This window comes from Colius striatus, chromosome 1 (genome assembly GCF_028858725.1).
Source record: "Colius striatus isolate bColStr4 chromosome 1, bColStr4.1.hap1, whole genome shotgun sequence".
Lineage (NCBI taxonomy): Eukaryota > Metazoa > Chordata > Aves > Coliiformes > Coliidae > Colius > Colius striatus.
Window position 1 is genome coordinate 172,662,586 of NC_084759.1, and position 15,663 is coordinate 172,678,248.

Sequence of the window (15,663 nt, forward strand, 5' to 3'; positions counted from 1 at the left end):
TTTCCATGCTATTTGAAGATACGATTTCTTTTCAGTAAGACAGGTCTCTCTGCTTACCTCAGGAGCACGTGGTGCCAGTAAAGCATGCAATGTCAGAATGAAGAAAGTGGAATCGTTTTCACAATTGGTTTACTTCGTAACAAAAAAGAACTAAAAAAATTTGAAGAGAATGATTTGTCTGGAGACTAAGAATTCTATTCTATTAAAGTATAGCTTTTATACTGTATCATGACATCTATAGCTTGTTATAGATCTTGTTGATCTTCAACAAGATCTATATCTTGTTGAAGTAACTAGCACTTAGAAACAATGAGAAACCATACCCTGAAATTAGAGAGTCTCACATCAAAGAAGGTGGCAAAATTTTTGAAGAAAACTGGTGAGTTTGCCAATTCATTTCTTTGCCTGCCATACCTCTAAAGACTTCCAAATGCTTAAAAAAAATAACACTGCACTCCACAACGTGGCACTAACTTGTTAAGAAAATTTAAATGGATTGTGGTCTTTCCATTAGCAACTTGTGGCAGAAGCTTCTGTGACATCTGGCAGGGTAAGACCTAATGGCCTTTCTTGTCTGTCATCTCAGAGTTGCAAACTTCAGTGTGCAAGGAAGGCAGGCAGGACTTTTATAAGCAGATGACATATCTTATAAAAGATCAGGGAACTGGTCTACACTGAAGCACTCAGAATGCTGTCTGAAGCAGACTAAACCAAAAGGTCCTGGGTAGTACCTTGTCAACTCTCCTTCCCTCCCAGCCAGGCTTTAAATGACATACTGCTGCCACAAAATCTGTGGAGTATGTGAGTGCGAAGCCATCTTCTGCCTTCTGTTTTGCCTCTGACTCTTGCATTAACAAGGCTATGTCTTACCATTTTGAGGTCTGTTAAGTATCAGCATAAACCCCAAAAAGCTTGTTGTCAATGTAACTAAAAAAAGAAAGAATACTGTGGATTTTTACCAGACACAATTCATAAAGAGATGTTTAGGACCTTATTTCTTCTCTCTGTAAATGACTCATTGAGTGACAATATCTTTTGATAGACACCGTGAGACCAATATGCTTTCTGTAAAGTGTGTCCAGAGCTGATGAATCTTGTCATAACACCTTTATGAAACCCACAATTTCGCTGAATTCCCAGAAACCTTTGAGACTAGCATGTAGACTTGTTACTGGGTTTTCTGTCTGTTGAGGAAGCTTACAAACTCTGTGTGTGTGATCTTGGATGCCAAATTAACAACAACAAAAAACTAGGAGCTATCTATGTAATTTCTTCCTATTACTTTGATCAATACCCTTTTTAAACTCTGGATGATCCAGCTGTTAGTTGGTAAGTACATTCCTTCAAAGGTAAGATTCTGTATCTCTGTGTATGTTATATTAAAGGGAGAACAGTGTATTTGGAAACTGAGTTACCATGTTTTAAAGCTCCACTCTACAAACTCCAAAGTGAGACTGTGCAAAGTCAAACCAGATCCTTTGCTCCTTCATGCCTTTTCTAAGCAAACTTGATGCTAATATGATGTGGGAAACCCAACAGGGGTACAGCTGTAGCGGGGCTCTGTGTGTGTGTGTGTGTGTGTATGTGACTCAGATGATGGCTTCTCTGGGATTCCCTCCTCTACTCACACAGATGCATCTCATATCTCCAGTGATACACAAGTTAACTCACAAGCTATTTTTAGTACATAGCTTTGTATTGGGTTACTGTATTTCACACCTAAACACCAGGTTTTAAGCTAAAAGCTTGTATAGTTTTCCCTGCACTGTATCAGCTTATCTAATCTTAAATATACTGCTTCTTCATTCCACCAACCATCTCGGAGTTAGTACCTTTCCACTTGATTAATTATGGTTACAGTATTACATTTAAAAACCCCAAATAATGGTTTATGATTTTTTTTTTCAGCCTTAAATGTTTTTAGAGCCAGATAATGACGGGAGACAATCCTTTTTATATATACTATCTTCTGGAAATACTATTGATCTCATTCCCTGCCGGTCATTAAACAGCTGTTTTGTAACTGATAATAGAGGAAGACTTGGCATCACACAAACACTGTGGGAAAAGAATTTGTAAGAAAATGGAAGACTAAATAAGGCCTTGAATAGCTTTATTGAAATCTGTATAAATAAACATGCGCATTTCAAATGTAAACCCAAGTGAACTCAAGTGCAGACAAAATTTTAACCTCTGTCATGCAGGAGGTTAGTTTACATTTAAAAAAAAAAAAAAACAAACCTCAAAGCAGCTTTAAAATACCAGGATGAAACACCAGTTTTAATATCAAGGTATAAAGCAAAGCCATGTCCAACATACCTCATTTATATCCTGGTCAAATGCAATTTTTTAAACTTTTTAATGCTAACATAAATAAATAATTTACCAAAATGTGCACTCACAGAGTGAACTTTTATTTACAATACACAATTTATAACCTATTGTATTTGATTAGTTCAAGTGAAGAACATCATACTTTTTGCTTTTTTCTTTTTTAAATAATTTGTTTAAACAGTGGGACACAAAGCAATTCTCCAGATAGTAGATATGTGAGGTGTGCCCCAGCACTGAACAGCCCCTCGCAAAGGCAGTATTGTATACAAATCAACAATACATTCTTCCAACCAGATCAAAGGGAAAGCAGCAAATTAAAAAATGTTTCAAACTGTCACACTTATTTTGGCATCCTGGACCCCTGAACATAGTCAACTGAAATCCAATTCAAAGTTTCTATGTACGCTTTATGTACTGTACAGGTTCTGACTTGAACATGCAAATGCCAATTCTCTTACCACGAGTCACTTTTCAGATATGCTGTAAGGCTATGGTGAATTCCAGCAGGAACACACAAAGAAAATTAACAGGCCTACCTTTAAATGTAATTTTGTTCACGAACAATTTAAAGGCAGGGTCTACTGAAAAAATTCTCACCTAAGCCCGATACACAGTCGTTACTATGGATATAGAATACTATTAACTCTGACCCTACGAGAGGGTAGTTTGCCAGCTGTCAAACTACAAAAACTGGGGAGAGAGAACTTAGAGCACAATTTTAAATTTTGGACTGACATCAGATTAAAATTATGCATGTCTTATAAGCAAGATAACAGGAGTTATGTCTGCAGAGTAGATTCCAACAAGCAACAAAGGATACTTACATTTAATTGAAAAACGTTTTGTTAATGCAGCATGAAATCCAGAACCTGTTCCACAGCAGCAGTAGTAAGATGAACGTAATATTCTGGATGCTTGACTATATCACAAAAGGTTAAAACACCTTTTCAAGCTGTTTCTTCTATTGTGACCGAATTTTTAAAAAAAGAAAAAAATGTGGGGAGAAAAAAAATTTGCTGTTTCAAGAAAACTACTGCTTATATATTTATGACATTTTTACTTGCAGTCTGTGTGACAGCCTAAGGAACACGTATATATTCATCCAGAAACTAAACTTGGCAGTAGTATTCTTGCAGTACTAAGAAAATAAATGTCAGAAGTCCACAGATTTGACATTTTAGTTATTAACTCACATCCAAAACAAAAGAAAACATAATCCATCAGAACAGCAGCAGAAAACTTAAAAGGGGTTTATTCGTGATTTCCTATATATAGCTTGTGAATACAAGACTGTAAATGCATTAGAGACAATTTCTGTTTAAGTTTTTATTGTTTCACTTCAAGTACTGCACATGTTAAAATGTAATAAAGATTTACATTCTGTTATCTGAAATACCCCATCTCAGATTTTTATTCTTAGTTTGGGGGGCCATTTCGCTCTTTCAATAGGGATCCCCAGGAAGAAAGTCTCTTTTATGGCTTCTAGTTCTTCCATTAGTTAGTGTGCATACAATTTTCATTTTCTATATCATTATCATTTTCATTGCTGTCTTCATCACTTTCTAGTGGGATGCCTGTGGCAGCTGAAGCACCTTGTTTAGTTTCCCGGTCAAGAGGGAAAAAGCCAGTTCCACTGATAGTGTCCTGTCTCTGGTAGAAGAGCACATATGCTGCTTTGGACTGTAACAAAGAGAAGTACAACACGCTCATGAGGTTCCACACAAATATTTACAGTTCAAGTTACCATTTTTGTTTGTTTCCAGGTCTACAAGATAAAATTACAAAGAAATCCAAAGCTTTTATGCAAGTTACCATTCTGTGAAGTTATTTTTGCATGTCAGAACAAACCATTATTTTTTTATCTTGTCCTTTGAAGGCACACAAACTACTACCTAAAAACTTACTGCAAGGTTCTCGACCTTTCTCTTCCCTCAAGGAGAACATCATCATCAACAGTTACAATTCTAGGAATACAAAAGGTACTTGCCACTATTTGGTCCTCACATGCAGTGGACACGCTACTGTCATCAAAGTAGTACCATTTTCCATCATCCTTATTTTTTGCAAAAGCGGTATCTAGGACAAAAAGGTACAACGTCTAAGGACTCTGTATCTTCATAGGTGTAATACAATCAGTTGCTCATACTATCAAACACTTGGTATTTAAAACATTATCGCTATTAGTATCACACTTTTTTTTTAGCCAGTAACATTCCCCTTCTAAAGAAAACAGATGATGAGAAAGGAGGCTATATAAAACCCCTCAGTCACTTTTTCATTTTCCTTTCTTCTTTTGAGTAGATAAATGGCATACAAAAACACACAACTGATTTTGTCTTACTTGTCTAAGAGTACAGTAGCTCTTACCGAGCTCTTATGTTTTCTCTGTTCACATTACGCATAGCTAGAAGTATAAAAGAACCTACAATTATCCTTGAAAGCTCATTTCATATAGATTTCCATGTTAGAATACTTGTGAAGGCATTTCAAGGTAATGAAAATGACTCGTCCCTCAACCATGAAAAGATGCCACTGAGTCTGAGCGATCAGTACTTAAATCAAAACAAAACATGGAAAGAAAGCTGACGTGTAGAATGATGATATTGGAAATCTACTTACAATGCCCTCCCCCCATTCCTCCATAGTGGTTGGAGACAGCAATCAAGTTGTAGCGGCAAGGCCCTGCATTGGGATTAATAAGGAACTCTGACATGTCCAAGTCACTGTTTAAAAAAAACAAGACACACACACAAAAACAAAACACAAAAAAACAACCAAAAGAAGGTCATGTTAATAATATTCTTAACCATTTCATGTTTTGGGGATCTTTGAGCCCTTTATGTTCTCCACAAAACCCACATACGCCAGATTCCACTAACAGTGCATCTCTTTCTGAGGAGTGGAACAGAAACCAGTAATCTCACTCAAGACTATTGATAGAGTTCTTCCATTTTTATCTAATATTATTATTATTCCAAGTTCATACTTCACACCTACAAGCATTTTGTCATCAGTGTTTACTGGATCCACGCAGGAAAGCTGAGAACAAGGGGATTTTACATAATTTCTGGATTAAACACACATCCTAGTTGTGCCAACTTGTACACTTCTAGCACCAAAATACTTTGGTTTCTTACTTTATTGGAAAGTCAACCAACGTATCCAACTTGTCCCTCATATATCTGCTGTAGGAAAAGCGTTTTAGGTGAACAACCAGTACAGGGGGCAGTGACCACAAGTCTAACTTCTTGGTAGCCTGCTGATGTTCTTTACAGTTTGGACAATACCTAAAAGAAGAAAAAAATCAATTTAAAATAATTGCAGTCCATATGGATGTTAAAATACATTACCATAAAGAAAGGCAGTAACATGGGAGTAACTGAATGAGCAGAAGGTGAGACACACAGACATTCCATCTTCTGTTATGTCACGGTTTAGCAAGGAGCAGCTTTCACTTGGTAACAGGGGAAGCAGGCTGCAGTGAAGACCCAGTAAAGAGTGTTTGGACTCTCCCCTGGCCCCTGGGTTCAGACCCACCTCTGGCCTGGCTGGGCCAATCTGGCGCCTCTGTGATCACTATTTAGGGACAGGAATTGGAAGTGCTGGCAGGAGGTGTAAGAGTGATACAAGATGGAGGCGACCACGCGGACCCCACAGTCAGAGAAGGAGGAAGGAGGAGCACCAGACCAGAGACCCCTCTGCAAGCCGTGGTGAGAATGCAGCTGTACCCTTCCAACCCATCCAGGGTCATGGCAGGGCTGAGAGCCACCAGCAGCTCTGTGTGAGTGCACCCGGACAGGCGAGGGACTGTGTGGAGATGGCCATGGCCCAGGCCGTGCTGGAGAGCCTGTGGGATGCAGGGCAGCCCCACACGAGAGGCGAAGAGGAGCTGCAGCCTTTGGAATAAATGCGCATCGGAGCAACCCGTGCAGGGCTGCTGTGTGTGTGAGGTACCCCATGGACTTGCAGGGAGGATGGGTGCGGAGCCCACCTGTCCTGAGGAGGGACAAATGGCAGAAGCTATCAGGAATAGACTGACTGAAACCCCCACTCCCTGCCCCCCTGGGCCATTCAGGGTAAAAAGAGGTAAAAACAGGGGTAAAAGAGGTAAAAACAGGGAGATCAGGGCTCTGAGCCCGGGAAGAGGGGAGGGGTGGGGAGAAGGTGTTCTTAAAGGGCTGTTTGGACTCTTCATTGTTGTACCACTCTGTGTTGCTTTATTTTGGTTATGTTTTGGGGTCTTATGGTTATGTTTTTGTTGCTATTGCACTAAATTATTTTTTCTGTTTTCTTCCCCAAGCCGAGCAACCTGGTGTGTTTTGTCCTGAACCTTAAAGCAGTAATTAAGCTCTCCTAACCCTTTGGCAATCCTCAGGTCTTTGGTACTTGAGGCTAATCGATGGGCCTAAACCAGGACATGTTACTAACACCATTGATATCCCTTCAGTTAAAATGGGAGGTGGCAGTGTGTGAGCATGCTCATAGTGAAGCTTTCTAAAAACAATAGCAGCACTCCTCAATATAGGATCCTTGTCCTCTACAGTAGATCCTGTATCTTTAGTTAAAAGCAGCTCTCTCATATTTTATAAAGAAAGGATGGAGGGTTATGAAAATGCTTCAGGAAGACAGACTGTACGAAAAGCTGTAACAGACAAGTGTGGTTCTTCCACGTTTCAATTTCCAAAGTCATTCATCTCCCACCCCATCCCACCTATCACTAAAACCAAGTAACAGTGACTACTGGAATCTGAAAAAAACCCAAAAGCTTACTAAAAAACCCCTTTCCTCCTCCTGACTATGCAGATTCTACACTTTGGTATTTAAAAACTAAGTATCTAGGAAAAAAAAAAAGATGAGCTCTAATTAAAGAGAAACTGCACAAATGTCTTTACATAGTAACGTCAGATAAAGATAAGAAATTAGAGGAACTATAATGGCAAGCTGTAACTGAAGCGCTGTTTTTCCAGTTGGCTTGGAATATCTGGAATATAAATAGTGCTGGACTAGAGATGATGAGCTCTTGTAGATTAGCTCTGTGAAGGCCTGACAAATGAAGAAAGAATGGGAATAATGACCTCTGGTCAGAAGTATCTAGTAGCAATTGCTTGACTTCAGCAGTAGTTGTAATTTGTAGTTTAAATATTCTGCTTAAAATGTGCTGCAAAAATGGAAGTTCTTCACCATCCTTCAGTCACACTGTATCTCAAATAGTCTATCCAGGACTGTATCATCTAGCAAACTCAGAAAAAAACAATGAGAATTTCTAAGTCAGCTGCTTCCCCATCCCACATAAAGGATGATGTCTGGTGACAAAGTTTGCAAGTCTCCAAAACTTGTAAGTATCTACAAACGAAGCGTCAGATCCTCAGACTGAATTCTGAGCTTCTTATCTGCTAGAAGACACCTGGAGAAGGATCTTACAGGAACATCCTGTAATGGTGAATATTCAGATACGATTCCAAATCGTCATTTGGAAGAACCATGAGTCAGAATACGAGTCTCTGCCATGATCTTAATGGTCAGAACCTGAGTTTGAGAGGTTCTGCTGACTACAGACATCCTCCATGCCACAAACCTGTTGTTTAAGCACATCCCTATTTCACGGATCAACACAAGGCACGTATTTGCATAAATTACTTCAGTGTGCACCAACCTTTCTCATCTCGGAAAGAAATATCTGTTTAAACCACTGTGCTGGATTTGGCACCGTGTTATTCACTGTGCATCAGAGTTTGCAGACCAGAATATCTTACGGAGCTGCCCTTCCTCCTAGTTCTGGATGCATTAATTGTCTCTCCCACAAACACAACTTTCTGTGTATGGTAACGATTTTAGGCAACGGGTCACAACAGAAAACATTTTGAGAATTTTCAGCTACACTTGAAATGACAAGATTCAAAATACCACTAAGAAATCAATTAGGTAACTGTTGATGTTCAAGTGGAGTTTTGATCACATTTTGAGAAACAGACCATAGAACATAATTTCTGTCCTTACCATGGGTCTTCAGCACCTAGTTTTTCCTTTGTTGTGAACAGCTCAATGCAATCTTTTAATTTCACAAAAGGCTTTTTGGGAGGCTTATATTCCACACTTTCATGTTTTTCAAAATCCTAAAGAGAAGTATTTCTTGAGTTAAGAGAACAAATGAAACAAAACTCATTTTAGTGATGTCGTCTTACTATAAACTGTAACTACAAATCTCCTATATACGGAAAAACTGATCAGAAACCATTCAAGCAAAAAGTTTTCACAGCTTCAGATTTACTTGCAAATTAGTAAGCCTCGGATTTGTCAATTACTTACATGTGTAAATGTTAATTTATGACAACATGTTTACTAGGAATAATGTGAAAAAAAGATACACTAACTTCTTTTGAAGACTTACAATCTCTTATGTCACATTACTTAAGTTGTATTTTTCGTATCTAAGTTTCATTAGTGCTGGAAAGGGGAGCAACATAAACTGCTTACCTCTGCTGCACTATCATCAAAATATCTCTTCTTCAATTCAGGATCCCAATCCAAAGCAAGGAAAGATCTTTCTAAGATGAAAAACATGTTTTCTCTCAATATTATTTCTTGCTCTAGCTGAAATTGTATTACATTTGGGCAAACACTCTTCAAAATGAATTCAACAACGCTTGCATGAATTTAAGACGAATAAGTGAAGCACACACGACTTCTGCATTTTCAAGAGCTAATTACAATAATAAATTAATTATTTATACAAAATTTACTACTGGGAAGAAAAGATATATCAAATAGCATAGAGAGAGAACAACACACTATTCTATGGGAGTGGAGTCAGAGAAAAGTATTCAGAACCAAATGTTGCCCAAGCTGTTTCCGATGACTTACCATCAAGCCTAGGTTGCCTGTCATCAAATCTAATGTGCCTGGTATCATCTTTGATGTAGTTTATTTCAGTATTGCCTAAATTGTTGAACTGGAATGTAAATAATCGCTTTTTGTGTCCCGTGAGTGGTTGACCTTTGCAAGTATCCTCGGTACATAATCCATTTTCAGAGTCATTGTCACCTCCGACTGAGTCTTCTGACTGGCTGTTTTCATTCTCTGAAGGAAGTTCCTGATCCTGGCTGGATTCATCATCTTGTTCGTCTGTTTCCATTTCACCTGAAACAATTGGAAGAATAAGGTGAAAGAAAGGAGGTAGAAAAACAGTTGAAAGACCCTGCAGAATTAACTGCAGTTTCAAATTGAACACAAACTACTAAACAAGTTTAGATTATTTGGTCTTACTTGGAGATCCTTCTTCATGTATTCCATTTGGGCCATCACCATTGATACCATGGTCCTTACAGCAATGTAGGGATCCTTCAGTGTCTTCACTTTCAGTACATGTCTTTACATATCGGCTAAATGTAACAAATAAAAGCAACAGCTAGAATCACTGGATTTTTAAATATTTACATTGTTCAAGATGGATAATGAAACAGTTACAGCAAATCCTTTGTAGTGTACTCTATTCCTGCATTCCTTTCTGATTTACTCAAAATAGGGTTTTTTGGTCACATGTCTATCGTTGAGACACATCTGAAACCCTGCTTGTCTATGATCTTATCTTGTGTTTTTGGCCCTTACTTGATTTTATACAACTTGATTGTTGGTATTTGTTTGTTTGTCCAGAAATCACTTATTTAGCTGTTCATTAACAATATTCTTTTTACACAAAAAATATTTACAGAGAACATCAACAGAAAATGAAGGATAAATTTAAACTGTAAGTTTCAAGACTCTCATTTCTTCTGCATAATGACACCTCCTCCAGTCTAGTCTCAGAAAGTGTCTACCATGAAGTTTTACAACATAAATTAGTATACAAACGTGTATAGTACATACAGGGAATATAACCGTAACAGAATAACTGGAAAAACATTTCCATTTTACCAAACCAGGATTGAATATATTTAACAGAAAGCAAATAAAAGGCTAAGTATTCTAACCAAGTCAGTTTGTCAGGAATGCTCGTAAAAATAAGTGCTTATTAGCATTATCCATAACAGACATGTTTTTCCTTAAATGATAATCTTACCACATTCTTAGCAGCAGCAGGTTATACAGTTTATCTTCAGTATTGTTTCTAGGCACTGCTATGAGGAAAGGTTGACCAAACAGTGAAGCACCACTATGGCTGTAGCTAGTGTGCCTGCATTTTTCCCGTAAACAGACAGGAATTATAACTTGTTCTGTATCTTCTGTTCTATTGATAGCAATTTCAAATCTAAAAGAAAAACAATTACGAAGGCAAAGGACAACTGTCATTCAGAAGGCCACAAAGGAAAAAAAAAAGCCCCAAGGTTTGTCTTTCTTATGTCTAGGTTTTATTTTTGCAAATAATTAAAACTGCAAACAGATGTGAAGCATATTATCTATACTTACACATAAATGTCATCACGTTCCATAATACTACTTAGATTTTCATCCATGCCAAATATCCTGTGGAACCTGTGATTATATATATCAGTAACAATCATCTAAAAAGAAAAAAAGTATACATCATTAAATCAGGTTAATATGTGTTAAAAGCTTCGTTGTTGTCCTTTATATAAGAGATCATTCTTACCTTATCTGCAGCAACACCAGACAAAGCCGACAGTGCTGTGCAAAGATCCAATATATTTCCAATTTTGGGAACAACTACTTTGTACTAAAAAAAAAATAAATAGGATGTTACCTTAATTTCTTAAGAGAACAAATATGAATGAGAAAGAAACCAAACTTAGTGTGTTCAGCATATTTCATGTCCTTCTTTCACATTCCTGAACTCAAATGTAAAGTAGGTAAATCAACTGCAAAGATTCCAACAGTTTCTGAAAACAGAAGTAGTTACCTTCATAACTTTATTCATACATACACGCTTTGATTACTTCATGTATTAGTTTAAACGATGCTTTCTTTTTAATGTTATTTTACTTTCTCCATTAGAAGACTAACAGCACCAATTGCTTGGATTTGTATCAACAACATCTACTTATTTAAGAATTTAAATAGCACGCACGCTATTGACTAGATTCTTAAATTTGGAATACAACACTAGCCGTTTATAGAGTAGTAGTGAGAAAAAAGCCACGGCAAGCAATGGATAAAGACTGAATTCTAATTTCACATGCAGATAGAGAACCTGATGATTAACAGTCAAAAGAAAACCTCTCCGTGGCTTCCCTTAGTGTAATACACCTGCTGTTTGTAATGAAACTGCACACAAGACTCCTATCTGTTATTTGTGTAGTAACTAAAGACAGGATTAATTAGAAATATGATATAACTTTGTAATGAATTACCAAATATGGCACGTGTTTGCTATCTCAAGTCTTATTTAGACTCACAAAAGCTCTACTGAACTCGTACTCTTCCCACACTATTAATTCCTGTATAGCCATCTCACGAATCAGGAGTTTTGTACATAAATGAAGAGGCTTACCTGCATAGGCTTTGCAAGTGGATCCATTCTAACCAAATAAACTTCCAGAGTGCGTTCTTTTTTCATAGGTAACGGAAGTGTCAAGTAACAAAAGGGATCAAAGGTAACAGATATCTTAGCACATTCAGGACAAACTAGAGTGGATTTAAAAAGGCCATGAAATATATCTACAATGATGGAATCATTCCTTTTTAAATGGTTTTCCCAGGCTTCTTCAGCAACCACCTGTAATTGAAGCACAACCTGGGTTATGACAAAGTAGTAGGAAATGAATAGTGAATAAGTAAGAGTACTTGATAGAACATTCTCAGTTACCACCTAAACACAGAGATCTCACTCCAAAACACCTTTTTAGATATGTTACTATTAACTATTATCAGGATCAGAGATTAAAAGATATATGCTACTCTTAGGACAGAAATTCTGCCAGTGGTATTGCATAGCCATTACAGAGGCTTCAAGTGGCTTGAGACAAGACAAAAGCAAATAAAACTACAGTTATATCTGAAGTAATTAACTCACAGAAACCCAGAATCTCAAGGGCTGGAAGGGACCTTGAAAGATCATCTAGTCCAAGCCCCTTGCCAGAGCAGGCCACCTAGAATAGGTCACACAGGAACTCATCCAGGTGGGTTTTGAATGTCTCCAGAGAAGGAGACTCAACAATCCATCTGGGCAGACTGTTCCAGTGCTCTGTCACCTTCATAGTGAAGAAATTCTTCCTTGTGTTTCTTTGGAATCTCTTATGTTCTCTTCCAAATAAACAGATACTTAGACGGGTACTTAAACAAGATCAACATTTTAAGGTCTTGGCTTATTTTCTGAAATCTCTTCCAGAAGAAGTAATTCGTGATCAGTGTCCCAACCCTTCAGTGTAGAATCACGTAGAAGTAACTTGCAACTAACAGCCGTAACTAAGATGAAGATCAACACCAAGAACACTACCTTGTCTGGTCTCCCATCTGCATCCTTTAACTGAATGTAGGGCTTTTTTCTAATTCGATTCAAATCCTCATGTAATCCATCTAAGAGAAAAGCCAGTAACTCTTGACAATCTTGTTGCTGATACCCAGAAAATTGTGGTGCAAATCGTCCCACTTGTGTCTAAAGAAACACAAATACAAATTATCCTTCTTGTACCTTGATAGTTATAAAGAATGCAAACTTCTGAGATGCTATAGCAAAAGCTGAAAAGGTAGAAGTTACTGTTGTAAAAGATAAGCTTTTCAATGGAGACAGGAAATCAAAACTAATGTCGAAGACCAAGGCACAAAGGTAGTTGATAGTTACGTAAATACACACCAACGTGTTTTAATAGTTAAATGAACGGGCTGCCTAGTGATGACTATTACTTCAAATTTTAATTCTTGCATATTTCTGTAAGTTTTGTATACTTAAGCTACAAAACCCAAACTGATGATGTACATTCAGGTTAAATCCCAACTGACCTTAAATGCTCTTGGGGTAACATAGCTGTATTTTCCTGACCACATTTGCTTGATCAGCTCTGCATAAGATTTTGCTATTTCACCTCGCATTCCTAACGGATTGTCAAAGTTCAGTTCTTCTTGGTATTTATCATTGAGGAAGTATTCTGTAAGAGGAGGTGTGTTGCTCAGACACTGTAAACAGAAATAGAGGATTTTTAGAACAGTGATTTGAACTAGTTCTAAACAAAGAATATTCGAACTTTGTTAAAACAGTCATAAATAATACTTTAAAATGGAAAAAAAAAAAGGCTTGGTTTTACACTAAGACTGGCTGTAGCTATCATGATAACTTATGCACAGATAGTACTTTTCAAAAGCTTACCATCATAATTTCTTACAAATCTTAGTCCAGACAACCACAGTGTGACAATGCAATTTTTAATCGAGGTTCAAGGCAAAGAAAAGAAGGTGGTTCTTGATACATGACCAGTAGCTTTATGAAACCCCTTACTGAAAGCTGTTATAGATGCACAATGTTTACAGGGCTTCAAGGAGAGATTGCATTGAGACTTGAAAGAGAAGAGCCAACAGGGCTTGGTAAATCAAATTACACCACATTCAGAACAACATGTGACCAAAACAGTTGAAAACAGATTTTGATGGGGGTGGGAGGGAAGGGCAAGTTAGGATACTTGCCTCCTCTTCCTAGATTCCTGTTAAGACAGTAATCTATGCTAGATGGACTAGACGCTGAATCTGAACTGGTGCAGCCAGCTTTGTTATTTTAAATTCTGTGAAGCTGTTTACAGCTGAAATTAGTTCAAGGAAAGTAAAGGCCTCAGTTTAGACTGAGATAATGACTTATCCTCTGTACCAGTTAGTCTCTTCTATCAGCACTTAAGAGATAGCAGGATGTAGTCACTGAAGTATGATTTAGAATTTTAGGAAGCCACCTTGAGTTTTTGCGTGCTACTCCTTTAAACAAAAACTTTTCCACCACCACTCAGATATGATCTCCATGTCCTGACTTAGCATTAAGGATTCCTAGAAAGATCAAACATTTCAGTGGTCTCATCTGCCTCTCTGGAAACAAGGTGAAGAACAAATATTAAAGCTCCACATACTCTCATGTGGAAGATTTAAAAATTGAGACTGGAAGAATTACAACTTCATCGAGCAGAGCAAAAAACCGTTACTCCTATTTCTGCTTATTGTACCTGTGTAATATTACAAAGCAAACCCAATCATATGCTGTCCAGAGCTGAATTTCATGCCTACATCACACTCCTTTCTCCCTCTCCTCACCTAAAGCTTTCATGAGCTACCCACACTGCAAAAAAAACATGGTATTGCAGGCTGTTTTAGACACTAAGGGTTGAAGAAAGCTTATTTTTCTCCTGCTGCATAGCAAAGACCTTTTATTCCTAGCAGTGGTGATCTCAACCCCTGTCCCCCCATCTCACAGATCTGTTTTGTCAGTTCTGAACTGATCCATGCAGCTAAGAGAAACATTTGGCCTCAAATCCATACAGATGCGGTCAGAGTTTTCAGTGGATTATTTTTAGCATCAACCTAAATAAACGGATGGACTACCAAGTTCCACCAGATACTCTGAAACATTGCTCAGTGCAAATCATGCTAAACTAACCATAACTAGAAATATATTTTAGGTTTCCCTCCTCTCATTTCTTTCAGATTTTTAAGATGCTTTAGGAAATCAAATCATTTCAGCTGATCAGCTCAGTCTAGAACATACAGAACAAGAAACTAAATAATGCAAAGTAAATTTTTCTATAGGTTCTTAGTCAAGCACTACACAAAGTCCTGACATTGTGTTGTTTCACAAAAAATCTAATTTACCTTTCTCCAATTTTTGCCTGATGGTTTTGTCACTTTCTCAGAATATTAATTTATATTTGTGTGTATAAGTCAGGAAGATTACTACATATAACTTCCTCTTTTCCTTATAAGAAACTCCACATTCCAACATACGATGACACTTGATGGTGGTACTGGAATGCACAAATATTTATCTGAACACTGCAATTTCTAAGATACAGAGCTGACATATTTTCTAAAATATCAGATTTCCCTAACTTGCAAAAGAGTAGCTGTTAAAGGAAGTAATAACAGTTGGCTACATACTCATTTCAACAAAACTGGCAAAGTTAGTAATTACAAACATGTTTACTTTTTGAAAAGGCTGGCAATGGAGAACTATTTAAGATCATGATCAAAGTCATAGGACAAAAAGCACCCAGAAGTCAATTTGAAAGGCAGCCTACGTTCCTCTTTTCTTATGATAGGATCTGTTGTAATTTATCAATAAAGCCTTATGGAAAGCATCAATGAAAAAACACAAAACCAAGTAACTATTAGAACCAAAATAATCTACTAGACAGCAAAGTCATCAGATTTATGTGCCCTGTTCAACCTAGTGGTGTGTGGATTTTG

At 37.4% G+C, this 15,663-nt stretch overlaps 1 protein-coding gene across 5 annotated transcripts in view; it reads right to left on the bottom strand.

Moving 5' to 3' along the window:
• Window positions 1–3,645: 3,645 nt before the first annotated feature.
• USP15 (ubiquitin specific peptidase 15) overlaps window positions 3,646–15,663 on the bottom strand; it is a 61,670-nt gene continuing 49,652 nt past the window's right edge. For 4 of the 5 annotated variants that reach the window (XM_062016961.1, XM_062016952.1, XM_062016979.1 and 1 more), the window contains 14 exons: window positions 13,228–13,401; window positions 12,725–12,883; window positions 11,780–12,004; window positions 10,922–11,005; window positions 10,738–10,832; window positions 10,391–10,579; window positions 9,598–9,713; window positions 9,196–9,471; window positions 8,809–8,879; window positions 8,332–8,447; window positions 5,472–5,621; window positions 4,954–5,057; window positions 4,322–4,410; window positions 3,646–4,014 (listed from right to left, as the gene is read on the bottom strand). In XM_062016961.1, coding sequence (XP_061872945.1) covers window positions 3,829–4,014; window positions 4,322–4,410; window positions 4,954–5,057; window positions 5,472–5,621; window positions 8,332–8,447; window positions 8,809–8,879; window positions 9,196–9,471; window positions 9,598–9,713; window positions 10,391–10,579; window positions 10,738–10,832; window positions 10,922–11,005; window positions 11,780–12,004; window positions 12,725–12,883; window positions 13,228–13,401 — 2,034 coding nt within the window. In that variant the 3' untranslated portion in view covers window positions 3,646–3,828. Of the gene's footprint in view, window positions 4,015–4,321; window positions 4,411–4,953; window positions 5,058–5,471; window positions 5,622–8,331; window positions 8,464–8,808; window positions 8,880–9,195; window positions 9,472–9,597; window positions 9,714–10,390; window positions 10,580–10,737; window positions 10,833–10,921; window positions 11,006–11,779; window positions 12,005–12,724; window positions 12,884–13,227; window positions 13,402–15,663 lie in introns of those variants that run through there. The other variant, XM_062016970.1, reaches the window with a different exon arrangement.